General features: G+C 42.4%; 1 protein-coding gene across 1 annotated transcript in view; it reads left to right on the top strand.

Annotated features, from left to right (window-relative positions):
- Positions 1-14,221, top strand: part of LOC311056760 (glutamate receptor 1-like) — a gene marked incomplete at both ends in the record, with an annotated part of 168,303 nt that extends 154,082 nt beyond the window's left edge. The window contains 2 exons of the mRNA XM_084073566.1: positions 4,324-4,458; positions 13,973-14,221. Coding sequence (XP_083929692.1) covers positions 4,324-4,458; positions 13,973-14,221 — 384 coding nt within the window. The remainder of the gene's footprint in view (positions 1-4,323; positions 4,459-13,972) is intronic.
- Between the last annotated feature and the right edge of the window lie 1,600 nt (positions 14,222-15,821).

The following is a 15,821-nucleotide window of genomic DNA, read 5'->3' as shown; positions in this document are numbered from 1 at the left end:
GCTACGCTCAAACATCATGTCATCTGCGTATAGTTGAAACAACGGTAAACCTCCAGTCGTATGATAGGTTCTTGGTTTACCTATGATCTTAGATTACTCTCTATATGCATTCGATGTAATTACCTTGTGTTTACCTTGCTTACTGTAAATCGCTCTGGATTAAGAGTGTCTGCTAAATGCCTAAATTGTAAATTGTAGGTCGTAAATGACCGGATTGTCAGACGCAACCCGGAGGATCAAACTTGACATTGATGACTGGCGCTCCTCTCCAAAAGTTGAACACTTTTCAACTTGAAACGCCAGGAGAGTGCTGAAATGCAATGCTCCGCACTGGAAAGAGGAGCTCAGCAGCGTGTCTTTACTCTTTACCATAGAAAAAACTGTTTCTGTGGACATGGGCCCTTACACTGCGACTAGTTGCTTTTGTTTCTTTAAAATGACAACTGCTGCTGCTGTTGACGGCCACCGAACGAACGGCGGCGTGTGCAACCGACAATAACATAAGATAACATGGATGTGCATAATGTTATTTATGTTATTTCCCCCTCCCCCTTCCCCCCCATGGTTTTCTGTTTGAAGAATACCGGTAAACCTAGCGGTACTGAAGCTCAATGAACAAGCCGTCTTAGACAAGTTGAAAAACAAGTGGTGGTATGACAAGGGGGAGTGTGGAAGCAAGGACTCCGGCAGAAAGGTCAGTTCCACGCGGTGGCACGTGTGACACGTGTGTCGTCGTCCCCGTCCCCCTCACCCAAGGTCATGTGTTGGTCTGGTCCCCCCCCTACCCCTGCCTTTCAATCCCACCCCCAACACACACACACACACACACACACACACACACACACACACACAAACAACCTACTAAATCCATGCAGATGCCGTCTGAACACAAGTAAGGTGGTTAAAGACGTTCTTTGATTGCTGTCGAATGATACGCTCTTTGTGGCGATGAAAACGTCTTTAGGCTTTCAACCTGGTGTCCCTATTTTGGGACGAATTATGTCGGCCACAAGTATTGTCCCAAGATTTTCCACAGTGAACTTGAAGACCGTATGACAAAGTATAACAGGGCTTAACCACGTACAGGAAGCCCTATTTTATACAAAATGACGTTGATACGACGCTGTTGCATGAAAATTGTCAATCTACCAGCTACGAAAGCTTTTCAAAGGCCAAAATAAGGACACCAGTTTGAAAGTTCCATCGTCAATAGAATTTCCCGGTTCATTTTGTTGATTTAATTCAACATAAAGTACCTTACTTATTTTCTTTATTTTAATTGTAACATTTATTCTGATCTTTCTCTGTAACTGTAACTTAAAAGAATGTTCTATGCACCAAATCAATCTGAGAAGTACAAGAGTCCAATATTGCACTTCAAAATGTCCCTGGGAACTGCAATCAAGGAGCGTCTTTGTGTTTTGTGTGCAATGAAAAGCATTCTGTTCCCCTGACTGTAGCACTGAAACCCCCCCCCCCTGCCCCCCCGCCACACCCACTACTGCCCCCTACAGCCAGCTACTCGAGAACGCCCCCGTTAGGCCCCGCCCACCCCACCAACAGCACTATCCTACAAGGATCCGCCCCCTCCCTTTCAGGACTGTCTTCCTCCTGTCCGTCTTTTTTTTTTTTACAGACTGCATGCTATTGGCTGGGACAGCTAAGACACGCCCACTAAAGACAAGTGATGCATGTCATGGAATGGAATGGAATAGCCCCTCCTCCTGTGATGTCATCATGAGATAATGAACCACTCCCTCCCAACATTCTCTCATAAAAAAGTTTCATAGGATAATTTAAATATAATTAAGATAATCTAAAAAAAAAAAAAACTGATTAACTGCAACAACATATGTTTTGGAGAAGTGAATTGCATTAATGTTTAAAATGTATATTTTAATATGAATCTTCCTTCCCCCTTCAGTCTGTTTCTGTATTCCGTTGCTGTAGTGCAGAAACCTTGTATATCCAGATGTATACTTTACTGTTATTATAATTAAATTAATGTCCTATCTCTTTATACTTTTTTTATTTGACAGTGTGGTGCACGAGTAACACAAATACAGATACAGTTGCTACTTGTTTGAAAACATTTGAAAAATTGTTTAAGTGTAAATTGCAACATGGACACCAAGTACATTGGAACACAGGTTATTTTTTCCCATTTCCTAAAAAGTAACAGTTTTGGATGTACAAGGTTTTCGCCCCAACAGCAACAATATGTGCATGATTCTGCATGTAACCTTAGTTTGGAGTCTGCAAATACAAGGGCATCTTTTTGAAACATGTTGCTAACAAAGGGGAGTGCAATTGGCAAATACGACATACCTTAGTTACAAGAAAGTTCCATTGGCAAATTCTAACCAAATGTACTATTCCTACACTTCCGATGTTCTGCATGATTGTGCCAAAATGTTGCCCTTTCATGACGTTTTCAAGAAGAAAAGGTAACTTGCTGTTAGAAAGATGAATGTCATGTATTTGTTTATCTTGTATGAATGAACGTGATGAAGGGTGTCTAGATTATCGGGTCAGGTGCAGAACACTTTATTTTACCTTTTAAACGTTGAGAAGAGCTAGAGGTTTGTCACAGTTGGGTGCGCTTGTTTAACGACTCCCGTGGGAGGAGTTGGTGTACCGGCTGGGTGGAGTTCACACATGATTTAAAACCAGCTAAATTAAGGCCCTCGCACACGGTGCAATTATGTTACCGCACACCAAAACAAAAAAACGCACGTTTCCAAGGGCGCCGATATTTATAAACACATGCGGGTGCCCAACATGCCATTTTGCGGGTTTGGGTCGGATAATTAACTTTTTTGGGGGGGTTTTGTAACTTCATTTCGGTTAATTCGGTTTATTCAGTACACAAAATTTACTCTGAACTGAGTATGTTTAAACTCCCCCGCACCCCCACCCGCGGCCGAAAGAAAAGGCATTCTTTTTCTTTGGGTACTTTATTAACAGTTTGCCAATAGTACAGTGGTACTGGTATGATTTTACAACAATGAATGTCAACTCAGACTCACTCATGACTTTACCGACCACGACCACCACCAGCAGCGGAGCTGGCTGTGCTATCCTCCGCTTCCTCCTCCTCCTCCTCACTCTGACTGTGCTGTTCGCCTCGGCGGGTTTGAAGAAATTTAGTTTCTGCTGGGTGAATCTCTTCTTTGCTGAAGGTGCTGGTGGCTTCATCTTGCTATTAGTGCAGTAAAGGCAAGCCTCTCTCTCTTAGTTTGTGAACTTTGTGTTAATTTACCTGCTAGGTGAAGACTGTCTAGAGCCGGCAAAACGTAAACAAATGGGAGCGCGCTGCAAGTACGAGCGGCTGCGCGTTGACTGCGGTTATGAGCGCGTGCACCCCCCCCCTCATACTCGCGCGCGGCGCCCCCCCACCAATGAGTGGATCTCCGAGTTAGACAGCTAGTAGCTACTGTAATGGTTATGGTACTGTAAATCCGGGCACCCACCACTATTGATTTTGAAAAAATAAAAAATAAAAAAATAAAAAATAATTTCTTTTTTTTTTTTTTTTTTTTTGGGACCAGCACCCAGTGGGTGCTCCTCATTTCATGTGGGTGCTTCAGCCCCGAGGCACCCACGGTATCGGCGCCCTTGCACGTTTCTGTATGACCTCGTGCACACAAACTCTCAAATTGACATCCGACAAGTGGCTGTGACAGCGTATAATTTTCCCCTCATTAATAGTTGGGTCATTAATAGTTGGGTCATTAATAGTTGGGTCATTACCAGAACTTCCTTGACCGTGGAGAGCGGAGGTCCGTTTCTCAGTTGATTTGTTATCTATGAGCAGTGGTGGAAAAAGTACTTAATGTTGTACTTAAGTAAAAGTATCAATACTGCAATGTAGAAGTACTCTGTTACAAGTAAAAGTCTGGTGTTCAAAATTTACTTGAGTAAAAGTACAAAAGTATTGGTATCAAAATGTACTCAAAGTACCAAAAGTAAAAGTACTGAAATGTTTGAAAATATTTTAGTACAGTACTTGAGTACAAGTTACTTTCCACCACTGTCTATGAGGGATAAATAACAAATTGAGCCCCCATGTCCCTCGCAAAAGTGTGGGTAAAAAAAAGGTTGAGCTTGTCAATCCCTGCGAAAGCCTTCCCCACAACAACAGAAAACTGATAAGACACTAACAAAGAGCCCTGAGGGACTAAGTGGTTAATAACACACTTACACCTTTTGCTGTTTCTCCATCCGTCCGTCATCCTTAAACAAGTGCACCCTATGATGTCACATGGTCGACGAAAGCACTATGATTGGTCGTGTCTCACCCCGCCCCTGTGTTGCCGATAGGACAAGACGAGCGCGCTGAGCCTGAGCAATGTGGCGGGGGTGTTCTACATTCTGATTGGTGGGCTGGGGCTGGCCATGCTCGTGGCATTGGTGGAGTTCTGCTACAAGTCCCGCATCGAGTCTCGGAGGATGAAGGTGGGTCTGACTGTCTGTCTGTCTGTTCTGAGGATGAAGGTGGGTCTGACATGTTCTAATTGTAAATACACCAGGGGTGGGAGAAGTACATAGATCTTTTACTTAAGTAAAAGTAGAAATACCACAATATAACAATACTCTGTTACAAGTGAAAGGCCTGTGTTCAAAATGTTACTTGAGTAAAAGTATAAAAGTATTGGCATCAAAATATACTTAAAGTATCGAGAGTAAAACTACTAAAATGTTTGAAAATAGCAGATCTACAAGCACAAGTTGTGAGCTTGTAGATGATATGTACTTGAGTGCATGTACTCAAGTACTCTACTTAAGTACAATTTTGAGTTATTTTGACTTTACTGGAGTATTTACAATTATCAATACTTTTATTGTCTCCGCCAGGCCGAAGGCATGGCGAGAGAGTATGTTTTACCCTCCGTCCGTCCGTCCGTCCGTGTGTGTGTCCGTCCGTCCGTCCGTCCTTCTGTCTGTTACCAGCTAATCTCCGCCACCGTTGCCCCAGTCGCTGTGAAACTGCACACACACACTCCCTCGATGCCACAGCAGAACCTCTGCCCCAAATTTTTCACATGGGCCTGTTATAGCGCCACCAGGAGGCCGATTTGTGCAAAACACATTTTTGGATATTACTCCTACAGATTTTATCCAAATATCACGCAAATCGGTACACAGTATCTCTATAGTCATGTGATCAAGACGGATCTGTCCGATATTTCATATTACATCCTGATTGGCTAAGGTTGGCTTTCAAAGTTGGCAGGATTGGTCCGTTTTGAACAAAATGTCTCAAATCATGAACGCAGTGTGTGATTTCCGTGAAAATTTGCACACACATTCCCACTAGGCCAAGGACGCAATGACCCCCTTTTCACATTGCCCTGTTATAGCGCCACCAGCAGGTCTAATTTAGCAAAACACATGTAACAAAATGCCTCAAATCATGAATGCACGCTCATTCCCACTAGGCAGAGGAAGAAATGCCACCCTTTTCACATTGTCCTATTATAGCGCCACCAGGAGGCCACAATAACGACGTGACCTGGCGGAGACCTGTGCTCCGAGGAGCACTTTTTCTAGTTTCTACTCCACTACATCTCAGAGGCGCGTTGTGAGCTTGTAGATCTGCCATTTTCAAACATTTCAGTACTTTTACTTTTGGCACGTTAAGAATATTTTGATGCCAATACTTTGACTCAAGTAATATTTTGAACACAGGCCTTTTACTTGTAACAGAGTATTTAATATATTGTGGTATTGCTACTTTTATCTATGTAAAATATATATATATAGAAAAGTACTTCTTCCACCATGTCAATATGTACTGACATCATAGACTGAGTGAGATTGATTTAGCCCTGCAGCATCATTGCCCTGGCCTCCTAGAACGCTGTTTATTCTGCTGGTATCTTCTTCAATAAGTTGTACACTTCACCCTGTCTGGAATGTTAATATTTTCCCATATTCTGACAGAAACAGTATCTTTAAAAAGATCACCAGCACTCACTCGGTTCCTTTTAGGATTTCTTATTTATTGAACAAGCCCCAGCAGCAGCAGATCAAAAACCACGGATGTTTTCTGTCTCTGGCCTTTTCCTCAGTGTGAAGGAAAGAAGACTTTCTCTCTGTATACTGTATACACTACTAGCTCTTCTCTCTGTGACATATACACTACTAGCTCTTCTCTCTGTGACATATACACTACTAGCTCTTCTCTCTGTGACATATACACTACTAGCTCTTCTCTCTGTGACATATACACTACTAGCTCTTCTCTTCGTCTCTGTCTGCTGGGGAAACCTCATATGTCCAAAGCTGTTACTTTTCAGGATTCAAATATCAAATATCAAAAGTAGCCGATCAACCAGCTTGTGCTTGTGGATCTATTTTTTTCATACTTGACGCTGTGGTATGATCAATTAGGTATGATCAAGTAGGTATGATCAAGTAGGTATGATCAATTAGGTATGATCAATTAGGTATGATCAATTAGGTATGATCAATTAGGTATGATCAATTAGGTATGATCAATTAGGTATGATCAAGTAGGTATGATCAAGTAGGTATGATCAATTAGGTATGATCAATTAGGTATGATCAATTAGGTATGATCAATTAGGTATGATCAAGTAGGTATGATCAATTAGGTATGATCAATTAGGTATGATCAAGTAGGCCATTTATTTACGAAAAAACACGAAACGGTTAAAATATGGAGATCAGAGGTTTCTGCTCGACAGCAACGTATTGCTCTTAACACATTTTTTTCCCCCACAAGGGGCGCTCTCACGCAACTTAGGAATCATATAGGACCCTGTAAAATGCAATGGACGGATGTGAATCCAGTCCAAAAAATGTCACTTGCGTGCCGCTCCAATGATAGGATCTTGAGAAAAAGGTCCATATCTCCATTATCTTTTTACAGTGGTGAAAACGAGCCATTTTCGACGCACGATGACTCTGCAATGGCGGATCGCGTTAGAAATGTTATTGTTCCAGTCGTTAGTCGACCATCGCGCACTCACCCTTTGTTTACATCCGGGTCCTCGTGGACCCTCCGCCGTCTCACACGCACACTTTGTTTACATGCACTTCCGCGTCGGGGCTTCTACAGCACGAAACGTATCAACGTAAATGGATCAGAATCAGAATCAGAATCAGGTTTATTGTCACATCACAGGTTTACAAGGTAAAAAAGTGGGTGAAATTCGTTTTTGTACATCATTCCCATCGCAACGTTAATTTCCATAGAAAGAAGAGTGGGGAGAGAGAAGAAGAAGAGGGATAGGGGGGCAAGTGGGAAGGAGATCAAACAAGAGAACAATAGAAGGCCAAACAAGTTATCTACATATTTACAAAGTATCTGAGATAATAAAAACTAAGGTGCCTGAGCATAGCAGCAATGTATGTATACTGTGCATGATATACTTATAGACGCTAAGGTGCTTAGAGAAAAAAAGAGCACAATAAAAAAAAGACAAAAAGTCAGTGCGTTATACATGGGATTAAGGTGCAAAAGGTCAGTGCGTGTCCACCTAGGGTGGACTGACCCTGGTATAATCCACAAGTAGCTCCATGAGGGAGAGCAACAAAAAAAAAAGTAATTTGTACCTGGTGTAGTCCACAGGTATGTCCGAGGATGGAAGATATGCTGGCACTGAACGTACCCTAATTTAATAAACCTCTGGCACACAATGTGTTAAGTACAGTACTTGAGTGCATGTACTTAGTTACTTTACACCACTGACGTATGCATTATATATGCATTGCTAATTGACTACTAGGCCTATAGTGAGCCACTTTCCACACTGATGTCAGTGTTTCCCCCAGGTCCCCCTTTATAATTGACACAGCTGGTATACATGGTCATATAAAGTACCAGAAGGACTTGGGAGTGCATGCGGGCTATTATTTTCTTAATGTAACTTTTCTCCTCCCAGCGTGAAGCCTGGAGGTGTTATTATTACGCTGCTATACTGTCTGAAAAAGGCCTCATTAAACACTGCTTTTGATGGAGCTGAAAAGCCGCTGAAAGCCACAAAGCGAGGCCTGTTTGTGTCATGGCAACCAAACGCTGAAATGTTGTGACTTTTACCTCTGGTATAACGTTGTTGTTCTGTACACGCTCGCTCACACACACACACACACACACACACATACACACACACACACACACACACACACACACACACACACACACACACACACACACACACACACACACACACACCATCGGTGTAAAGCAACTAATTACATTTACTCAAGTACAATTGTCAGGTACTTTTACTTTACTGGAGTATTTCCAATTGTCTATACTTTTACTTCTACTCCACAACATCTCGGAGGCAAATATTATACTCCACTACAATTATTTGAAAACTCTAGTTACTAGTTACTTTGCAGATATAAATGATTACATTATAAAACATACATTGACCACTTTAGCCCTATTTTACACCTTGGCTATTTGAAACATTTCGTACTTTTACTTTTGGTACTTTAAGTATATTTTGATGCCAATACTTTTGTACTTTTACTCAAGTAACATTTTGAACACATGCCTTTTACTTGTAACAAAGTAGTTTTTATAATGTGGCAGTGTTACACACACACACACACACACACACACACACACACACACACACACACACACACACACACACACACACACACACACACACACACACACACACCACTCTGACCTTGAAAGCTCCCTGGCTAAAGGCAGACAGCGCGTGGTCGTGGTGACAACATGTTACATCAGTAGCTGTTATTAAATGAGACGCCAGTGGAATGTACAGAATAGCACTGAGCTTTATACTGGAATCATTCTTTTTGTTTTCTTTTTTACTAAAAGAACGGACAAAACAATAGCAATACCACAATGTAGAAAGACTCTTGTAGTCCTGTACTATTTCAAAAGTACAAAAGTATATGGGTCCAAATAGACTCATAGCGCGGCCCTCGGTGCCGCACTATGAGTCTATTTCGACCCATAGATATGCTTGTATATCTGCAATTTTGTTGAATAGCCAAAGAGATCTAAAAATGACACAGATTATTTCACAGTCTCATTCAGTGCCAAACTTATTTCTGTCTTTATCATCCCTGTGCCAAGGCCAAAAATACATTGTAAAAAAAAAAAGCAGAGATACAGCCTTTTTCGGTAAGAAGTTAAACAAGAAGTGAATGTAGCAGCAAATCTTCAAATCATGATATCTTGGGTTCTGAACATTTTTTTTTATTTTTAGCGGCGCTAGCCGCTCTATACCTTTAGGTATAGAGCGGATATTAGCCCTCTATACCTGGCTTTTGCGTCAACGTTCTGATTGGTCAGGTCCGTCAACGTTCTGATTGGTCAGGCTCGCCAAGGTTCTGATTGGTCAGGTCCGTCAACGTTCTGATTGGTCAGGCTCGCCAAGGTTCTGATTGGTCAGGTCCGTCAACGTTCTGATTGGTCAGGCTCGCCAAGGTTCTGATTGGTCAGGTCCGTCAACGTTCTGATTGGTCAGGCTCGCCAAGGTTCTGATTGGTCAGGTCCGTCAACGTTCTGATTGGTCAGGTCCGTCAACGTTCTGATTGGTCACTATTCATGACATCACTATGTTACCCCACTCTATCAGCTATGACAGATCAGTTTTTGCCACTTACCTTGGAATGCATTTGGTGATTCGCTTCCAATGGCACTATTTAGTGCCACTGGAAGCCTTGAAATAAATGTACAGAGATTTAATATTGTTTCTCTAGTAGAAACACATATCTATGACAAAATATATCAAAGGCGCCGCTACCTTCACACAGGTGTGATTTTTTTGATATATATAAATAAATAATTTATGACGTCATCGGCACTCTGGGCTTATGAAAAACGTGACGTCGGCGACGTCAATGGCACTGAATGAGTTAATGGGTTAAAACCGAAAATAAATGTGGGGAAGCAGTATTTTGTTTTTTATGCACCATAGTTTTTTTAGTTCGTTTTTTATGCACCACATATCTGGAACACACTCCCAGGAAACTACAGGTCCTGCTGACACTCTTATATATTTTAAAACACAACTAAAGACCTCTCTGTTTGTCGCTGCCTTTTGTTGCTTTTCTTTGTTTCTTTTCTATTTCTCACTCCTCACACTGTAATTGATTCACTTCATGTGTTTTATGCGTCCTGATGTCATCCTGTGCTTGATGTTCTGTTGTAACTGAATTCCCTTGTTGTTGAAATAATGCTTTACACAAACAATTGCCTCGTCTATCACTTCATTTCTCTTCTAAACCAGAGACACGTAACCTCAATTAATTAGTCAGAAACGTCAGACAGACGAGAAGAGAAGGCGAGTGAGGAGAGAGAGATTAAAGATGAAGAGATGATAACGTCTCTCCTCTCAGGGTGTTGGATGAAAGCAGCTCTTCACCCACCTCATTAGTTTCACTGTCAAACCTCCAGGCTGTCATTACGGTCACTGTGTCATTACAGACAGACAGACAGACAGACAGACAGACAGACAGACAGACAGACAGACAACACCAGGGGCGTAGCCACGGGTGGGCATAGGTAGGCCTGGGCCCACCCACCTGGCTGTTGTGCCCACCCAAAAAAAAAAGAAGAAAACATTTTTTCTGCTTGTAAACTGTGCCTGTGCTCTGTGAGTGGAGGCGGACAGCCGCGGACTGCGTAAGCGCGGAGGAGGCGGACAACGGGGCATTATTTGCGACCTGTCAATGTTTTCATGAAAATTAAGGCAAAAATAAGAATTAAATAACATAATAAACCCGCAAAAGACCCGCAAATTGCGCAAAAAAGTAAGATTTTAACCGATAATAACCGAAAAAAATCGCGCGCGCGCGCACATGGCACAAATCCCCATGCCCAGCTGCTGCCAGCTTTCTGGCTACGCCACTGGACAACACTGCTAGTGGTAGCATAGAACCAATGGTGGAAGAAGTACTCAAATGTTTTACTGAAGTAAAAGTACCAATGCTGCAATATATAAATACTATGTTACAAGTTAAAGTTCAGAATTCAAAATTTACTTGAGTAAAAGTACAAAAATATTGGCATCAAAATATACTTTAATTACCAAAAGTAAAAGTACAAAAATATTTGAAAATAGCAGATCTACAAGCTCGCAACGCGTCACACACCGCGACGTGTTGTGAGCTTGTAGATCTGCTAGCCTAGGTATAAAATGAGGCTAAAGTGGTTAATGTATTTTTTTATAATGTAATAATGTATATCTGCAAAGTAACTATACTAAAGTTTTCAAATAATTGTAGTGGAATAAAAGTACAATATTTGCCTCTGAGATGTAGTGGAGTAGAAGTAAACGTATGGGAAATTGGAAATACTCAAGTAAAGTACAAATACCTCAAATCTTTACTTTAAGTACAGTACTTAAGTAAATATACTTAGTTACTTTCCACCCCTGCATAGAATCACCTCCATGTGACTTTCCCCTCCGCTACACATGAACAATATCGCCAAAAATAAATAAAAGAAACAGATACTAGACAAACCCACAGAGAGGACCGCGTGTATCAGTGTCACTGCACCAACATGTTATTCACCATATTCACCGTGCTGTTCAGCAGACGTAATACCATTGCCAGTGGTGGAAAAAGTACTCAAATTCTTTACTTAAGTAAAAGTACCAATATTGCAATATAAAAATACTCTGTTACAAGTAAAAATCCAGAATTGAAAATTTACTTGAGTAAAAGTACAAAAGTATTGGCATCAAAATGTACGTAAAGTACCAAAAGTAAAAGTACTAAATATTTGAAAATAGCCGATCTACAAGCTCACAACGCGTTGCGATGCGACGCGTTGTGAGCTTGTAGATCTGCTATTTTCAAATAGCCTGGGTATAAAATAGGGCTAAAGTGGTTACTGTAGGTTTCATTATATCATAGTTTATATCTGAAAAGTAACTAGTAACTAAAGTTTTCAAATAATTGTAGTGGAGTAAAAGTACATTATTTGCCTCTGAGATGTAGTGGAGTAGAAGTAAAAGTATTGGAAATTGGAAATACTGAAGTAAAGTACAAATACCTCAACATTGTACTTAAGTACAGTACTTGAGTAAATGTACTTAGCTACTTTCCACCACTGACCCTTGCCAATGTTGTTTTGTAATTTGGCAAAGTGAGGAGGAGCGATCTCCTTTTCATCCTGTATGTGTGTGGCTTGGTGCATTCTGCTCCTTCCTTTCATTTGCAATAGCAACTGTCTGGTTTGTGCCAATCTGGGAACCCATCGTCAAATAAAAAGGAAAAACAGCGCCGCCGTTCATTCCGGCTTTGATTGATGTACTTTATTTAGTAAGACATGAGAACAGTACATGACAGTACATAACAGTACATGGAAGTACAAATTCACAATACAAGGTCTACTAAACTGGATAGCTCATTAAGCACTTAGCTTGCACACAAATCATGATGACATATAAGAGACAGACAGATATACACACTACTATACTGAATGTCATACAATCAGTTTACAGGTTACTGGTATGAAGAGTGAAAAATGTGTACAAAAGAAGATAGAGAGAGAGGGGGGGGTAGGGGAGTAGGTTAGGTTAGGACATGGGGTAGGTTAGGACTTGGACAGGGGCCATTTTTGAATTGCAGCCTCCTGGAAGGTGTATCTTTAGGGCATTTTTGAAAGTGAGTAGGGTTTTACACTCCTTTACTCCTTTTGGTAGGGCATTCCACATTTTTGATGAATAGCATGAGAACGAGTTAATTCCCTTTGTTGTGCCAAATCTGGGTTGAACATGATTTGTGGAGCTGCCTCTGGTGTTTGATACAATTTCTTCCACCACAGAACACTATGGGTTCCGTGACACTATCCCGCGACCCAAAAGTGGGGTCGCGGGAAGGTGCCGTTGGGGCCGCGCAGTGGCAACCAAGAAATATGAGTCTTTTATGCTGAGGCTGAGGCACACAAACGTATAGCGTAGCTCTGAATCTGTTCTTGAGTGATTAGTCCATCTGTACCCTCTCGGAGTCAAATTTAGATCGCGATGTACCGCGTTACCGTGCGGAGACACCGGGGAGATCGTTCTCTCAGACAGACAACCACACCAGTTACCAACGTCGTCAGTTACCAAGAAATGTCGTCGTTGGCAGTCAAAGAGTTAAAAGCCAAGCAAGGCCATGGTTGACTGTGGAACGGCTAAGAACGTCGGGGGCACTTCTCTCTTTGTCCTGCCTCACTAATACCTCTTAGCCTTTGTTAATCCACAGTAAACCACGGCCTCACTTAGGTTAATGCTTTAATAATAGAACACAATGCAGTCCTTCCTTGCATGGCCAGGCCCTCAGGTACATTTCAGATATTATGCTGGATCTGTATTAAGCTGGCCTGCAGCCTCAGATCCTCAGGCTGTGTCTGGATTGTTCCCATATCACTCGTCTTGTCACCATGGGTGACCGGGGCTTTGTCGGCCTGGGCACCTAGGCTCTGGAATGCCCTGCCAGAGGCTCTAAGGCGATGCGACGCATTGTGAGCTTGTAGATCGGCTATTTTCAAAAGATTTTTATACATTTGAAAACTCGTGAAATGTGACATTCTGCATAATGAGTTATTTTACTTTTGGTACTTTAAGTACATGTTGATACCAATACTTTTGTGCTTTTACTCAAGTGCATTTTTAATTCCAGACTTTTACTTGTAATGGAGTATTTATACATTGCAGTATTGATACTTTTACTTAAGTACAAAATGTGAATACTTTTTGAGAGTGTGTGTAACACTCTCTAAACAGCCTGACTGGAATGTGGGCGTGCACTTCTGTTCATATATATATATATATATATATATATATATATATATGAGTTATTGGTTGATATATTTCACACACACACACACACACACACACACACACACACACACACACACACACACACACACACACACACACACACACACACACACACACACACATTGGATAAGTTATCCAATGAATTCTTGTTCAACCACTGTTATTAACCCTTGCAGGAGCTGATCGAGGCGGCCTCCAGGCTGACGGGGATGCCGGGTGAAGGAGCGTTCGTCCCGGGCAGCAGCAACGGCGGCGGCGGCGGCGGAGGGTTAGGGCCACCAGGGGGCGGCGGAGGTGCGGCGGGCGGCGGCGAGAACGGCCGCGTCATGATGTCACACGACTACCCTAAGGTGGCGATGTCACAGACGATGCCCTGCATGAGCCAGGCGGCCGCGGGCCTGGGGATAGGCTCCACGGGCATGTGAGCCCACCCACCAATCGACTTGACCAATCAGCACGCCAACCCCGCCCCACGATGGAGCCCCGCCTACTGGACACGCCCACCCAGAGAGAGGGAGAGGGAGAGAGAGAGAGAGAGAGAGGGTGGGTAGGTGGGAGTTAAGACTAGGAGTCCGACCGATTCCGGATTTTTGGGTTCGATGCAGATCCCGATTTTGGAGTCCTAGATCACCTATTAACAATGTTTTGACTGATATTGTGTAGAAAACAAAGACGATATCTGAAAAAGTGCAAAATCAATTCTAATCCATTTGAAAAACTTAGATTTGAATAAAGTATCAAAATAGACCATTCTAAAATAGCCGATATACAAGCTCACAACACAGCGCGTTGTGAAACGTTGTGAGCTTGTATATATACTATTTTTTAACACTTTTGAAAGCTTTTGAAGTGTTATCTTTTCTTATTTTTATCTATAAAGACGTGTCCAAAATTGGGATACCAAGTTGAAAATGATAAACCAAACGGAACACATTGGCTGCATAATCGCCATTATCGATGTCATTCAAAAAAAAGGCCAAATCATGGCCGATATCGTCGGTCTGGCTCTTGGTAAGACAGGTGGGAGGGGAAGGGGTTAAGTAAGCGACTCAGCACTTTTAAACAACGTCGCCCTCCACTCACTGAGTAACGGGCTCTCACTGAAACTGCACATAACCGACTCCAACCGGAGAGACTCCGAAAAACCTGAACGGAACTGAATCAAAGAGAATAGAGACTAAGAGAATCTGAAATGGAACTCAACGGACTCAAAACAGAAGAGGCTCAGAAAAAACAAGCTTAAGTCTGACTTACACATCGTCGCACGACCGGCGTAGCGCCTCCGAAATAGACCCACCTATAAGCTTCACAATGCGTCGCGTTGTGAAGCTTATAAGGTCGGCTATATATGTTTGACGGGCGTGACACCGATCGTGCAACCGGAGCATAAATTTGACGCTTTAAGCGGAACGACTGTCAAATCGAGCAAATGTCACGCCCGGGGGATTCACGCCCCGGGAGTCTTCCTCGCGCAGGAAGGGACCCCGAAAGACAAACATCTTAACCGCTAGCCTAAAGGGGATTTCTCCTTGGCGCAGGGGAGGTATTAGACTGTTGGACTTCAGGCAAAAGGCCCTGAGGCCATTGTTCCACACCAGAACACAGAGCTGACCTTTAACTGAGGTTGGACCAGACCTACTCTGGACTTCTGTTTTAATGAACCAAACTGGGGGGGGATGACAAAACCCCCTAACCTGTTTTCTAACTGCGCTGTTTAAATGGATGCTCTTCTTCCTCCTTTTGCAATAATAGAGTCTGGAGAGAGAGAGAGAGAGAGGGAGAGGGAAGAGACTTGACTTTTAACCATGTTATCTTTAAAAAAATACGACACACCCTTTCTAATGTTCCCGAACCGTTGGCCCTCCTTCCGTAATGTCGCCACGTCCAGAAGTACAGCGGTGACTGTTCTGTGCACTGTGTCCAGCTGTACCAACGCATCTTGTCAATCAAAAAGGGGCGTTTTTACATGCACACAAACGCAGTGGTGGAAAATGTACTCAACCCCAGAAACTTGAGTCAACGTGT

The sequence above is a fragment of the Gymnoscopelus microlampas genome (genome assembly GCF_963454915.1).
Source record: "Gymnoscopelus microlampas genome assembly, chromosome: 12".
Classification (NCBI taxonomy): Eukaryota; Metazoa; Chordata; class Actinopteri; order Myctophiformes; family Myctophidae; genus Gymnoscopelus; species Gymnoscopelus microlampas.
Note: the sequence above shows the minus strand (reverse complement) of the source record. Positions and strands in the feature narration are given on the sequence as shown.